Here is a 13,741-nt window from a genome sequence, read left to right on the forward strand (position 1 = left end):
TATTGAGTGCAGGCAAGTTAATCTTGGCTGAGGAGACTCTTTGAAGTAGCCGATGAACAAAAGCAAGGATTTCAGTAATTCGTTGCTCAAACCTCTGAAAATGGTCCTCTAATAGTAATTGCATCTGACACAGCACTATGCCCTCCTCCATCCTTTATTAACTGTGATAGATTAAATGCAGGGTCAAAGAAAATCCTATAATCAATGCTGCGATACAGCAAGAACATGGATGCTGCTGTTGGGGGGTGGGTTTGGAGGTTGCAGATTATACTAGGGAATATTAGAACTGCTGGCAAACACAATAGAGTTCAAACGACTCAGGAACATCTTGCAAGATGAAGTAACTGAGTTATGTTGTTGGATGATTTCACACAGCGTAGATTTTAAGCAGATAGCTTTGTTAGCTGAAGCAGCAGAAAATATTGTGACCTAAGATGGCCGCCAACCATAAATTCCCAGAGTAATTTAAATTTATAAAATATTTAAACATAAATTTCAAGAAAACCTTATAGTTCCATTTTCTTGATCTTCATTACATAATAAGTCTCTGACTTAAGGGGACAGTACACACCTTGGGGTTGTAATATATAGTGATATATGAATAGTATGGCAGCTTTAGAATTTAATTTGTTTATTTGTTTTCCCCCTTCCCTGTAATTTAAGTAATTTAATCTTTGCAAACTTAACTTTGCCACATATCTGTCTCTAATTTGCTTCTGCAGAGATCATAAGTTGAGAGCTGCAAAGCAAAGCATGTTTTGCTAACATAATGGAGCAAACTGGTGGTGTTTATAGCGAGGGGAGATGTGAATGCACAGGCCTCAACTGTCAACTAGCATTTTTTAGCGAATGTGCCTAGAAATCTGGATTCAGCTGTTTCAATTTAGATTGGTTTTAAAGGGACATGAAACAGAATGTTTTGCGTTTGTGTGTGAGAGAGTTTTTGTGTGTGCATGTTGTATTGCACTACAAATGTCCCTTTAATAATAAATGTTGACCATGATTAGCACACTGTGCATTTATCATGGTTCCTAGTGGGCGGAGACACCCGAAGGGTTGGGGCTTTATTCAAGGGGTGGTGTTTAGCGCCCCCCCATCTTCAAAATTCACCAGTGTTTTATTATATAACTTAAATATTATTGTGTTATATTTGCATAGTTTACCTCTTGATAGCCTTGGAATATGACATGGAGGGGCCCAAACATGGTTTCTTTTAGTTACAGGAGGTTAAAAGCTTAGCTTTACTTATGCGTACTTGTACAGTGTAGACATCAGCTCTTTGTCTAGTTTATACATACTGTATAACATGACTTATGCTTGTATTTATGATTCCTACCGTGAATAAAAAAAAAATAAAAAAAAAATACCAATGACAAATGTTTTAAAGTGATGGTAAACTCTCCCCTTTATAAAATCAGATCTGGGGCGCGATCCGATATCGATCGCAGTTTGCGGCGCAAGCGAGGGAACCGGCGTCGCCCGCAGTTTCAGCTCGCAACTCGAGCCATCCCATATAGGTCGCCGTCAGATGCTAACGTGCCGTAAGTCTCACAAACCAGCGATGTCCAGAAAGTACAAATTTCTGGCGTCGCCAGTGACTTGCGCCACGTTAGAATCTGCCGGCGCCTATAAAACCTGACTAAAGTCTAAAACACCCGCACTGTCTAACACGCCTCCCTAACATAGCCCGCACTGTCTAACACGCCTCCCTAACATAGCCCGCACTGTCTAACACGCCTCCCTAACATAGCCCGCACTGTCTAACCCTCTATCCGCTATCCCCCCTCACTAGCCTAACAATAAAAAAGCTATTAACCCCTAAACCGCCGCTCCCGTACCCCGCCGCAACCTAATAAAGTTATTAACCCCTAAACCGCCGCTCCCGTACCCCGCCGCCAGCTATATTATATCTATAACCCCCTAAAGTGAGCCCTTAACACTGCCGCCATCTATATTAAAATTATTAACCCCTAATCTAAGCCCCTTACACCGCCGCCATCTCTATTAAAATGATTAACCCCTAATTTAATCTACCTACCCGCCGCCAGCTATATTATCTATATTAACCCTAAGTATATTATAGTTAATATAGGTATTACATTATATATATTAACTATATTAACCCTAATTATATTAGGGTTAATATAGTTAATATAGTTACTATAGTATTTATATTAACTATATTAACTCTATCTAACCCTAACTAAATTTATATTAAATTAATCTAATTCATTTATAAACTAAAATATTCCTATTTAAATCTAAATACTTACCTATAAAATAAACCATAAGATAGCTACAATATAATTAATAATTACATTGTAGCTATGTTAGGGTTAATATTTATTTTACAGGTAAATTGTTAATTATTTTAACTAGGTATAATAGATATTAAATAGTTATTAACTATTTAATATCTACCTAGTTAAAATAATTACCCAATTACCTGTAAAATAAATCCTAACCTAAGTTACAAATACACCTACACTATCAATAAATTTAATAAACTACTAACATCTATCTAAAAATACAATTAAATTAACTAAACTAAATTACAAAAAAAAACAAACACTAAATTACAAAAAATAAAAAAAAGATTACAAGATATTTAAGCTAATTACACCTATTCTAAGCCCCCTAATAAAATAATAAACCCCCAAAATAAAAAAAATTCCCTGCCCTATTCTAAATTCAACAAATTTCAAAGCTCTTTACCTTACCAGCCCTTAAAAGGGCCTTTTGTGGGGCATGCCCCAAAGAATTCAGCTCTTTTGCATACAAGAAATACAATACCCCCCCCCCATTACAACCCACCACCCACATACCCCTATTCTAAACCCACCCAAACCCCCCTTAAAAAAGCCTAACACTACCCCCCTGAAGATCTCCCTACCTTGTCTTCACCACACCGGGCCGAACTCCTGATCCGATCCGGGCGATGTCTTCCTCCAAGCGGCAAAGAAGAATTCTTCCTCCGGCGATGTCTTCCTCCAAGCGGCAAAGAAGAATTCTTCCTCCGGCGACGTCTTCCTCCAAGCGGCAGCAAAGTCTTCATTCTTCCGGCGGCATCTTCAATCTTCTTTCTTCGCTCCGCCGCCGCGGAGCATCCATCCCGGCCGACTGCTGAACTTGGAATGATGTACCTTTAAATGACGTCATCCAAGATGGCGTCCGCCGAATTCCGATTGGCTGATAGGATTCTATCAGCCAATCGGAATTAAGTTAAAAAAATCTGATTGGCTGATTGAATCAGCCAATCAGATTCAAGTTCAATCCGATTGGCTGATCCAATCAGCCAATCAGATTGAGCGCGCATTCTATTGGCTGATCGGAACAGATAAGGTAGATGGCGGCGGTTTTAGAGGCTCACAGTAGGGGGTTAGTTTATGTAGATGGCGGCGGGGTCCGGGAGCGGCGGTTTAGGGGGTAATAACTTTATTAGGGATTTCGGGGGGGGGGGGGGATCGCGGTTGACAGGTAGATAGACATTGCGCATGCGTTAGGTGTTAGGTTTATTTTAGCAGATCGCGGTTGACAGGGAGATAGACATTGCGCATGCGTTAGGTGTTAGGTTTATTTTAGCAGATCGCGGTTGACAGGGAGATAGACATTGCGCATGCGTTAGGTGTTAGGTTTATTTTCTAGTTAGTTTAGGGAGTTACGGGGCTCCAATAGTCAGCGTAAGGCTTCTTACGGCTGCTTTTTGTGGCGAGGTGAAAATGGAGTAAGTTTTCTCCATTTTCGCCACGTAAGTCCTTACGCTGCATATTGGATACCAAACTGCGCGGGTTTGGTATACCTGCCTATGGCCCAAAAAACTGGGGGCGACGGCAGAAATATACGCGCGTAACTTCTAGGTTACGCCGTATATGTGATACCAAATCCGCGCAAATATTGGCGTCGCCGGCTTTTGCGGGCGACGCTTTATATCGGATCGACCCCCTGGAATGTAAGTGCTATTTTAGATGGGGTTTTATTCATCATGTGCAATGAAGATGCGCTATAACTTAGTTATTAATATAGAAATGAAATTCAAATACCCCACGTTACACCACCCACTTCAAAAGTCAATTTTACTGTCAGCTAAATGATTGAATTACTCTCCAATCAATGCTCTAGCTACAACAAAAGTGCCATATGGGGAGAGCGCTGATTGGACAACAATTCAATCTGTTAGCTCACAGAAAAGTTTACTTTTGAAGTGGGCGGAGGAGCATGCAGTATTTGAATTTCATATCTATATTAATAACTAAGTTATACTGCATCTTCATTACAGCTAATGAATTAAACTTCATCTAAAATAGCGCTTACATTCCAGATCTGATTTTATAAAGGGGAGAGTTTACCATCACTTTAATTCATAACGATTCATTCAAGCCTCATTGTGTTATGTCCAAATTCTAAAAATTCAAAGCTATTTGAAGTACTAACCTGCTCTGGTTCCACATGGCAAAACATAGAAATCTTCTGTTTCACAGCCATCTCAAGAGGTTTGGTGCTACGGCATGCAATCTGTGAACAAGTGGATAATACACATTTTGGAGATTAGAGAAACCAAAATATCTTTTGTAGAATATGCAGCATGGAAAGGTTACTACATGGTGTTGCACTGATAAATTCTCTTCCAGTATAAAGCTGACAAAATACACACCTATATACAGCTAAAATTCAAAGGATAATAAATACAAACACTGCACATTATTCAAGCTTTTTCCATCCCCTCTTGATTCACTACCATGTACATTTAACATGGAAGTCATGCCTTCAATTTAATGGATCACTTTAAAACCCTTTTTTTTCTTTTTTGGTTTAGAAAGAGCATGCAATTTTAAACAACTTTCCAAAGTGCTTCATTCTTATAATATCCTTTGTTGGAAAAGCATATCTAAATACGCTCAGTAGCTTCTGATTGGTGGCTGCACATATATGCCTTTTCTGATTGGCTAACCCATGTGCATTGCTATTTCTGCAGCAGGGATTTCTAAAGACTGAAGAAAATTAGACAATAAAAGAAAATTGGAATATTGCTTAAAATTGCATTCTCTATCTGAAAAATGAAAGATACATTTTGGGCTTCATGTCCCTTTAAAACTAAAAAATAAATAACTATGTTGCATTTTTTTTAAAAAAAACTTTATTTATTGTGCATTCCTGCACCAGTCTTCTCATAGAACTCCTCATTGGCTTCTAAATTTAAATGGAAGTAAATTGCAAACTACTAGTAGTTGTTACATGAGAGAGGCTGTGCAAAGAAACATAGATTTTGATGACATATAAGAACCAAAGAACCAACAAGTTCTAAAAGTATAAACTTATCTAGTTCGTAGGACAGCTTTATGCTTATCCCAAGCATTTTTGAAGTTCCCTACAATGTTTGTCATTACCACCTCTTGTGGAAGTTTATTCCATGAATCAATCACCCTTTCTGTAAATAAATGCTTCTGCAAATTACTCCTGAATCTACTATCCTTCAGCTTGAGATCATGGCCCCTTGTTCTAGATTTTTCTTTTTATGTTCAGATCTTTTATATATATATGCAGATCTCACAAATTAAAACATATCCAAAACAGTCTGAAGGCACCTATAAATTAAAGGCAAGTACTTGATGTGATACATAAACCTCAATGAGTCACCTCCACGTCATATTAAATTGTTCCGGACATAACAGCCAACACCAGCCACTAATTAGACAGTTAAATCATTTTTAACCCCTTAACCTAATACAACGTATACAGAAGTCATGCGGTACGATGCCCATAATACCACATAATCTACTGTATATATAGGGCGCACCTTCAGGATACTCCAGCAGTCTCAGCTGTAAAGTGGCAGCCAAGACTGCTGTTCCTGAGCTGCAGGCAATCTGTCCTCATGTGGAAATGGTGCACGATCGGTGCTCCATTACCTAATTAATGCAGGTTGACATATTGTGACAGAGAGTGGGTGTGGCCCTACACTGCAGAAATAAAGTTTGGAAGGGAGAGCTACACTACAGAAAAATAAATAAATTAGGGTGGGGTTCCTACAATCGCAATCGCAGGGAGGGGGAGATGTGGGGACCGCTACACTACAAAAAAATTAAATAAATAAATAAATACTACTAAATGAAAGCGTGAAAAAAGTGACTTTTTACTTGCTATATAGCAACCATCCAGTTACCCACGCTTAATGTCTTGCTGGGATACCCTGCTCTGGTCATTGTCAGCCGACTCTTTGTTTGTGAAGGGCACACCATCTGCCCTAGCCCCCGGTCGCACCACCCGAAACTCTGGAATCCACTTGGACCTCCATAGTGGCGCAGTAAAACAACTGCCTCTGATTCCTACTCTGCAGAATAACCACTGAAACAGCGGAACAAGTGCGACAATCTATTTCAGCCTTGGAAACATCTTTGAGGCCTTTCACGAAACCGGACTACAGACGAACCACGTGGCTGGCACTTGATGGTGTCCAATGCTTTTCAAGATGGCCTCAATAATCAACGAGCTGAAGGCTGTGTTCATGCCCCGCTTGGAGCTTCTTATAATGTCCTGCTTATCACTGCATGAAGAGATCCATTCCAGTCAGAGACCTCCTATGATGCTGGAACTTACCTCTAAACCTGATTCTGGGGATCAACAACTGCCACTGCAGGATCTCTCCCAGGACACCATAGGGCCGGATTGTATGCAGCCTGATCTGTGCGGTGATGCTGCTCCACCTTGCATCTCTTCTGTATTTCACTGGCCAGATGATGGAACCTACAGCAAAATAAAACCTTCTTCAAAGTCACACAGCATAGCGGCTCCACAGAATATAACTGCTCAGTGCCTCCCCAACCAGGCAGCAGACTGGCTCTTTTTACAGCCAGGGCTACGGCTGAACACACAGCATGTTTATATGGAAAAACATCTTGACCTGCACTTGAAATGTTCAGGAGTTTCCTCATTATTACTTGCACATAGTTTTCATGGCCTAGGTCCACCTTGTATAAAGTTTGGAGGCTGATGATCCGTGGGGGAGTCGGCTAGATCCCCATTTGATGTCAAGCTGCCCACCATGCACATCATGTTATAGACATGGAGGACAACTGTTAAGTTAAATATGAGCTTAATATTAGTGTTTGTATTGCCTGTATTAATCTGGTACCTATTATACTGTCCAGTTCAATGCTTTGTTGTGTTGTTAGCATTTAGAAATGAGACCTAGGAAAAACATAATTTATGTAAGAACTTACCTGATAAATTCATTTCTTTCATATTAGCAAGAGTCCATGAGCTAGTGACGTATGGGATATACATTCCTACCAGGAGGGGCAAAGTTTCCCAAACCTCAAAATGCCTATAAATACACCCCTCACCACACCCACAATTCAGTTTAACGAATAGCCAAGAAGTGGGGTGATAAAAAAGTGCGAAAGCATATAAAATAAGGAATTGGAATAATTGTGCTTTATACAAAATCATAACCACCACAAAAAAAGGGCGGGCCTCATGGACTCTTGCTAATATGAAAGAAATGAATTTATCAGGTAAGTTCTTACATAAATTATGTTTTCTTTCATGTAATTAGCAAGAGTCCATGTGCTAGTGACGTATGGGATAATGATTACCCAAGATGTGGATCTTTCCACACAAGAGTCACTAGAGAGGGAGGGATAAAATAAAGACAGCCAATTCCTGCTGAAAATAATCCACACCCAAAATAAAGTTTAACGAAAAACATAAGCAGAAGATTCAAACTGAAACCGCTGCCTGAAGTACTTTTCTACCAAAGACTGCTTCAGAAGAAGAAAATACATCAAAATGGTAGAATTTAGTAAAAGTATGCAAAGAGGACCAAGTTGCTGCTTTGCAAATCTGATCAACCGAAGCTTCATTCCTAAACGCCCAGGAAGTAGAAACTGACCTAGTAGAATGAGCTGTAATTCTCTGAGGCGGAGTTTTACCCGACTCAACATAGGCAAGATGAATTAAAGATTTCAACAAAGATGCCAAAGAAATGGCAGAAGCTTTCTGGCCTTTTCTAGAACCGGAAAAGATAACAAATAGACTAGAAGTCTTTCTGAAAGATTTAGTAGCTTCAACATAATATTTCAAAGCTCTAACAACATCCAAAGAATGCAACGATTTCTCCTTAGAATTCTTAGGATTAGGACATAATGAAGGAACCACAATTTCTCTACTAATGTTGTTGGAATTCACAACTTTAGGTAAAAATTCAAAAGAAGTTCGCAACACCGCCTTATCCTGATGAAAAATCAGAAAAGGAGACTCACAAGAAAGAGCAGATAATTCAGAAACTCTTCTGGCAGAAGAGATGGCCAAAAGGAACAAAACTTTCCAAGAAAGTAATTTAATGTCCAATGAATGCATAGGTTCAAACGGAGGAGCTTGAAGAGCCCCCAAAACCAAATTCAAACTCCAAGGAGGAGAAATTGACTTAATGACAGGTTTTATACGAACCAAAGCTTGTACAAAACAATGAATATCAGGAAGAATAGCAATCTTTCTGTGAAAAAGAACAGAAAGAGCAGAGATTTGTCCTTTCAAGGAACTTGCGGACAAACCTTTATCTAAACCATCCTGAAGAAACTGTAAAATTCTCGGAATTCTAAAAGAATGCCAAGAAAAATGATGAGAAATACACCAAGAAATATAAGTCTTCCAGACTCTATAATATATCTCTCTAGATACAGATTTAAGAGCCTGTAACATAGTATTAATCACAGCGTCAGAGAAACCTCTTTGACGAAGAATCAAGCGTTCAATCTCCATACCTTTAAATTTAAGGATTTCAGATCCTGATGGAAAAAAGGACCTTGTGACAGAAGGTCTGGTCTTAACGGAAGAGTCCACGGTTGGCAAGAGGCCATCCGGACAAGATCCGCATACCAAAACCTGTGAGGCCATGCCGGAGCTACCAGCAGAACAAACGAGCATTCCTTCAGAATCTTGGAGATTACTCTTGGAAGAAGAACTAGAGGCGGAAAGATATAGGCAGGATGATACTTCCAAGGAAGTGATAATGCATCCACTGCCTCCGCCTGAGGATCCCGGGATCTGGACAGATACCTGGGAAGTTTCTTGTTTAGATGGGACGCCATCAAATCTATTTCTGGAAGTTCCCACATTTGAACGATCTGAAGAAATACCTCTGGGTGAAGAGACCATTCGCCCGGATGCAACGTTTGGCGACTGAGATAATCCGCTTCCCAATTGTCTACACCTGGGATATGAACCGCAGAGATTAGACAGGAGCTGGATTCCGCCCAAACCAAAATTCGAGATACTTCTTTCATAGCCAGAGGACTGTGAGTTCCTCCTTGATGATTGATGTATGCCACAGTTGTGACATTGTCTGTCTGAAAACAAATGAACGATTCTCTCTTCAGAAGAGGCCAAAACTGAAGAGCTCTGAAAATTGCACGGAGTTCCAAAATATTGATCGGTAATCTCACCTCCTGAGATTCCCAAACTCCTTGTGCTATCAGAGATCCCCAACCTGCGAGACTTGCATCTGTTGAAATTACAGTCCAGGTCGGAAGCACAAAAGAAGCCCCCTGAATTAAACGATGGTGATCTGTCCACCACGTTAGAGAGTGTTGAACAATCGGTTTTAAAGATATTAATTGAGATATCTTTGTGTAATCCTTGCACCATTGATTCAGCATACAAAGCTGAAGAGGTCGCATGTGAAAACGAGCAAAGGGGATCGCGTCCGATGCAGCAGTCATAAGACCTAGAATTTCCATGCATAAGGCTACCGAAGGGAATGATTGTGACTGAAGGTTTCGACAAGCTGCCATCAGTTTTAGACGCCTCTTGTCTGTTAAAGACAGAGTCATGGACACTGAATCTATTTGGAAACCCAGAAAGGTTACCCTTGTCTGAGGAATCAATGAACTTTTTGGTAAATTGATCCTCCAACCATGATCTTGAAGAAACAACACAAGTCGATTCGTATGAAATTCTGCTAAATGTAAAGACTGAGCAAGTACCAAGATATCGTCCAAATAAGGAAATACCACAATACCCTGTTCTCTGATTACAGACAGAAGGGCACCGAGAACCTTTGTAAAAATTCTTGGAGCTGTAGCAAGGCCAAACGGCAGAGCCACAAACTGGTAATGCTTGTCCAGAAAAGAGAATCTCAGGAACCGATAATGATCCGGATGAATCGGAATATGCAGATATGCATCCTGTAAATCTATTGTGGACATATAATTCTCTTGCTGAACAAAAGGCAAGATAGTCCTTACAGTTACCATCTTGAACATTGGTATCCTTACATAACGATTCAATATTTTTAGATCCAGAACTGGTCTGAAGGAATTCTCCTTCTTTGGTACAATGAAGAGATTTGAATAAAACCCCATCCCCTGTTCCAGAACTGGAACTGGCATAATTACTCCAGCCAACTCTAGATCTGAAACACAATTCAGAAATGCTTGAGCTTTCACTGGATTTACTGGGACACGGGAAAGAAAAAATCTCTTTGCAGGAGGTCTCATCTTGAAACCAATTCTGTACCCTTCTGAAACAATGTTCTGAATCCAAAGATTGTGAACAGAATTGATCCAAATTTCTTTGAAAAAACGTAACCTGCCCCCTACCAGCTGAGCTGGAATGAGGGCCGCACCTTCATGTGGACTTAGAAGCAGGCTTTGCCTTTCTGGCTGGCTTGGATTTATTCCAGATTGGAGATGGTTTCCAAACTGAAACTGCTCCTGAGGATGAAGGATCAGGTTTTTGTTCTTTGTTGAAACGAAAGGAACGAAAACGATTATTAGCTCTGTTTTTACCCTTAGATTTTTTATCCTGTGGTAAAAAAGTTCCTTTCCCACCAGTAACAGTTGAAATAATAGAATCCAACTGAGAACCAAATAATTTGTTACCCTGGAAAGAAATGGAAAGTAGAGTTGATTTAGAAGCCATATCAGCATTCCAAGTCTTAAGCCATAAAGCTCTTCTAGCTAAAATAGCTAGAGACATAAACCTGACATCAACCCTGATAATATCAAAGATGGCATCACAGATAAAATTATTAGCATGCTGAAGAAGAATAATAATATCATGAGAATCATGATGTGTTACTTGTTGCGCTAAGGTTTCCAACCAAAAAGTTGAAGCTGCAGCAACATCAGCCAAAGATATAGCAGGTCTAAGAAGATTACCTGAACACAGATAAGCTTTTCTTAGAAAGGATTCAATTTTCCTATCTAAAGGATCCTTAAACGAAGTACCATCTGACGTAGGAATAGTAGTACGTTTAGCAAGGGTAGAAATAGCCCCATCAACTTTAGGGATTTTGTCCCAAAATTCTAATCTGTCAGACGGCACAGGATATAATTGCTTAAAACGTTTAGAAGGAGTAAATGAATTACCCAATTTATCCCATTCTTTGGAAATTACTGCAGAAATAGCATTAGGAACAGGAAAAACTTCTGGAATAACCACAGGAGATTTAAATACCTTATCCAAACGTTTAGAATTAGTATCAAGAGGACCAGAATCCTCTATTTCTAAAGCAATTAGAACTTCTTTAAGTAAAGAACGAATAAATTCCATTTTAAATAAATATGAAGATTTATCAGCATCAACCTCTGAGACAGAATCCTCTGAACCAGAAGAGTCATCAGAATCAGAATGATGATGTTCATTTAAAAATTCATCTGTAGGGAGAGAAGTTTTAAAAGATTTTTTACGTTTACTAGAAGGAGAAATAACAGACATAGCCTTCTTTATGGATTCAGAAACAAAATCTCTTATGTCATCAGAAACATTCTGCACCTTAGATGTTGAAGGAACTGCAACAGGCAATGGTACTTTACTAAAGGAAATATTATCTGCATTAACAAGTTTGTCATGACAATCAATACAAACAACAGCTGGAGGAATAGCTACCAAAAGTTTACAGCAGATACACTTAGCTTTGGTAGATCCAGCACTAGACAGCGATTTTCCTGTAGTATCTTCTGACTCAGATGCAACGTGAGACATCTTGCAATATGTAAGAGAAAAAACAACAACATATAAAGCAAAATTGATCAAATTCCTTAAATGACAGTTTCAGGAATGGGAAAAAATGCCAAAGAACAAGCTTCTAGCAACCAGAAGCAATGAAAAATGAGACTTAAATAATGTGGAGACAAAAGCGACGCCCATATTTTTTAGCGCCAAATAAGACGCCCACATTATTTGGCGCCTAAATGCTTTTTGGCGCCAAAAATGACGCCACATCCGGAACGCCGACATTTTTGGCGCAAAATAACGTCAAAAAATGACGCAACTTCCGGCGACACGTATGACGCCGGAAACGGAAAAGAATTTTTGCGCCAAAAAAGTCTGCGCCAAGAATGACGCAATAAAATGAAGCATTTTCAGCCCCCGCGAGCCTAACAGCCCACAGGGAAAATAGTCAAATTTTTGAAGGTAAGAAAAAATGATTAAATCAAATGCATTATCCCAAATATGAAACTGACTGTCTGAAAAATAAGGAAAGTTGAACATTCTGAGTCAAGGCAAATAAATGTTTGAATACATATATTTAGAACTTTATAAACAAAGTGCCCAACCATAGCTTAGAGTGTCACAGAAAATAAGATTTACTTACCCCAGGACACTCATCTACATGTTTGTAGAAAGCCAAACCAGTACTGAAACGAGAATCAGCAGAGGTAATGGTATATATAAGAGTATATCGTCGATCTGAAAAGGGAGGTAAGAGATGAATCTCTACGACCGATAACAGAGAACCTATGAAATAGACCCCGTAGAAGGAGATCACTGCATTCAAATAGGCAATACTCTCTTCACATCCCTCTGACATTCACTGCACGCTGAGAGGAAAACCGGGCTCCAACTTGCTGCGGAGCGCATATCAACGTAGAATCTAGCACAAACTTACTTCACCACCTCCATCGGAGGCAAAGTTTGTAAAAACTGAATTGTGGGTGTGGTGAGGGGTGTATTTATAGGCATTTTGAGGTTTGGGAAAATTTGCCCCTCCTGGTAGGAATGTATATCCCATACGTCACTAGCTCATGGACTGTTGCTAATTACATGAAAGAAATTTTATTTTATTTCTCAAGTAGCATGCTGGTGACAACTTATTGCAGAAAAGGTTGTTAAATATTCAATATTCCTGAACAACTTCATATATTCCCAGTTGAAGTTTATTATAACTCAAGGCAAAAGGCCAAGTGATACTGATATTAACCTTCTGTAACAACCAATCCTCTGCTATATTGTATAATCATACTAAGTGTATTAAGACCTATACATTATATAAGAATGTATCACAACAAGACTGCAACAAGACCGCATACTCAATCCAACATGGCTGATCGGCCTGTTATATTGTTTCTTTAATGTCTTATTGTTATGTTGTCATCATGTGAAAACGAGTAAGCAGAGGAGTTTTGTTTAGTTATTTTTCAAATACTATGTTCAGGACAGCTTAGTTTAGATCAAATTGTAAAATATACTGCATTCCTATCTTAGTATAACCTTAGTTGAGGATTAAAAGTGACTAATTGTCTTTACACCTTATAATTTAGTTCTGTGTGTAGCACTGCGCTATGCTTACACTTTTGTAAACTCAACACACTGACTAACTGATAATCAGGACAAATCTAGATTTGAATGGAAAAGAGCAAAGATGAGATTCCTACCCATACTGCGTTTGATACTTAACCACCTGCAGTATTCTACTTAAGTTTGCAACCATATAAGACATGAAAATCTAAGCATCTTATTG

At 39.2% G+C, this 13,741-nt stretch overlaps 1 protein-coding gene across 2 annotated transcripts in view; it reads right to left on the reverse strand.

Annotated features, from left to right (window-relative positions):
- CTPS2 (CTP synthase 2) overlaps nucleotides 1-13,741 on the reverse strand; it is a 721,417-nt gene that overhangs the window by 573,003 nt on the left and 134,673 nt on the right. For both annotated transcript variants that reach the window (XM_053706085.1, XM_053706084.1), the window contains exon 7: nucleotides 4,432-4,512. In XM_053706085.1, the coding sequence (XP_053562060.1) occupies nucleotides 4,432-4,512 (81 nt within the window). The remainder of the gene's footprint in view (nucleotides 1-4,431; nucleotides 4,513-13,741) is intronic.

The sequence above is a fragment of the Bombina bombina genome, chromosome 3, assembly GCF_027579735.1.
Source record: "Bombina bombina isolate aBomBom1 chromosome 3, aBomBom1.pri, whole genome shotgun sequence".
In the NCBI taxonomy this organism is placed as follows: domain Eukaryota; kingdom Metazoa; phylum Chordata; class Amphibia; order Anura; family Bombinatoridae; genus Bombina; species Bombina bombina.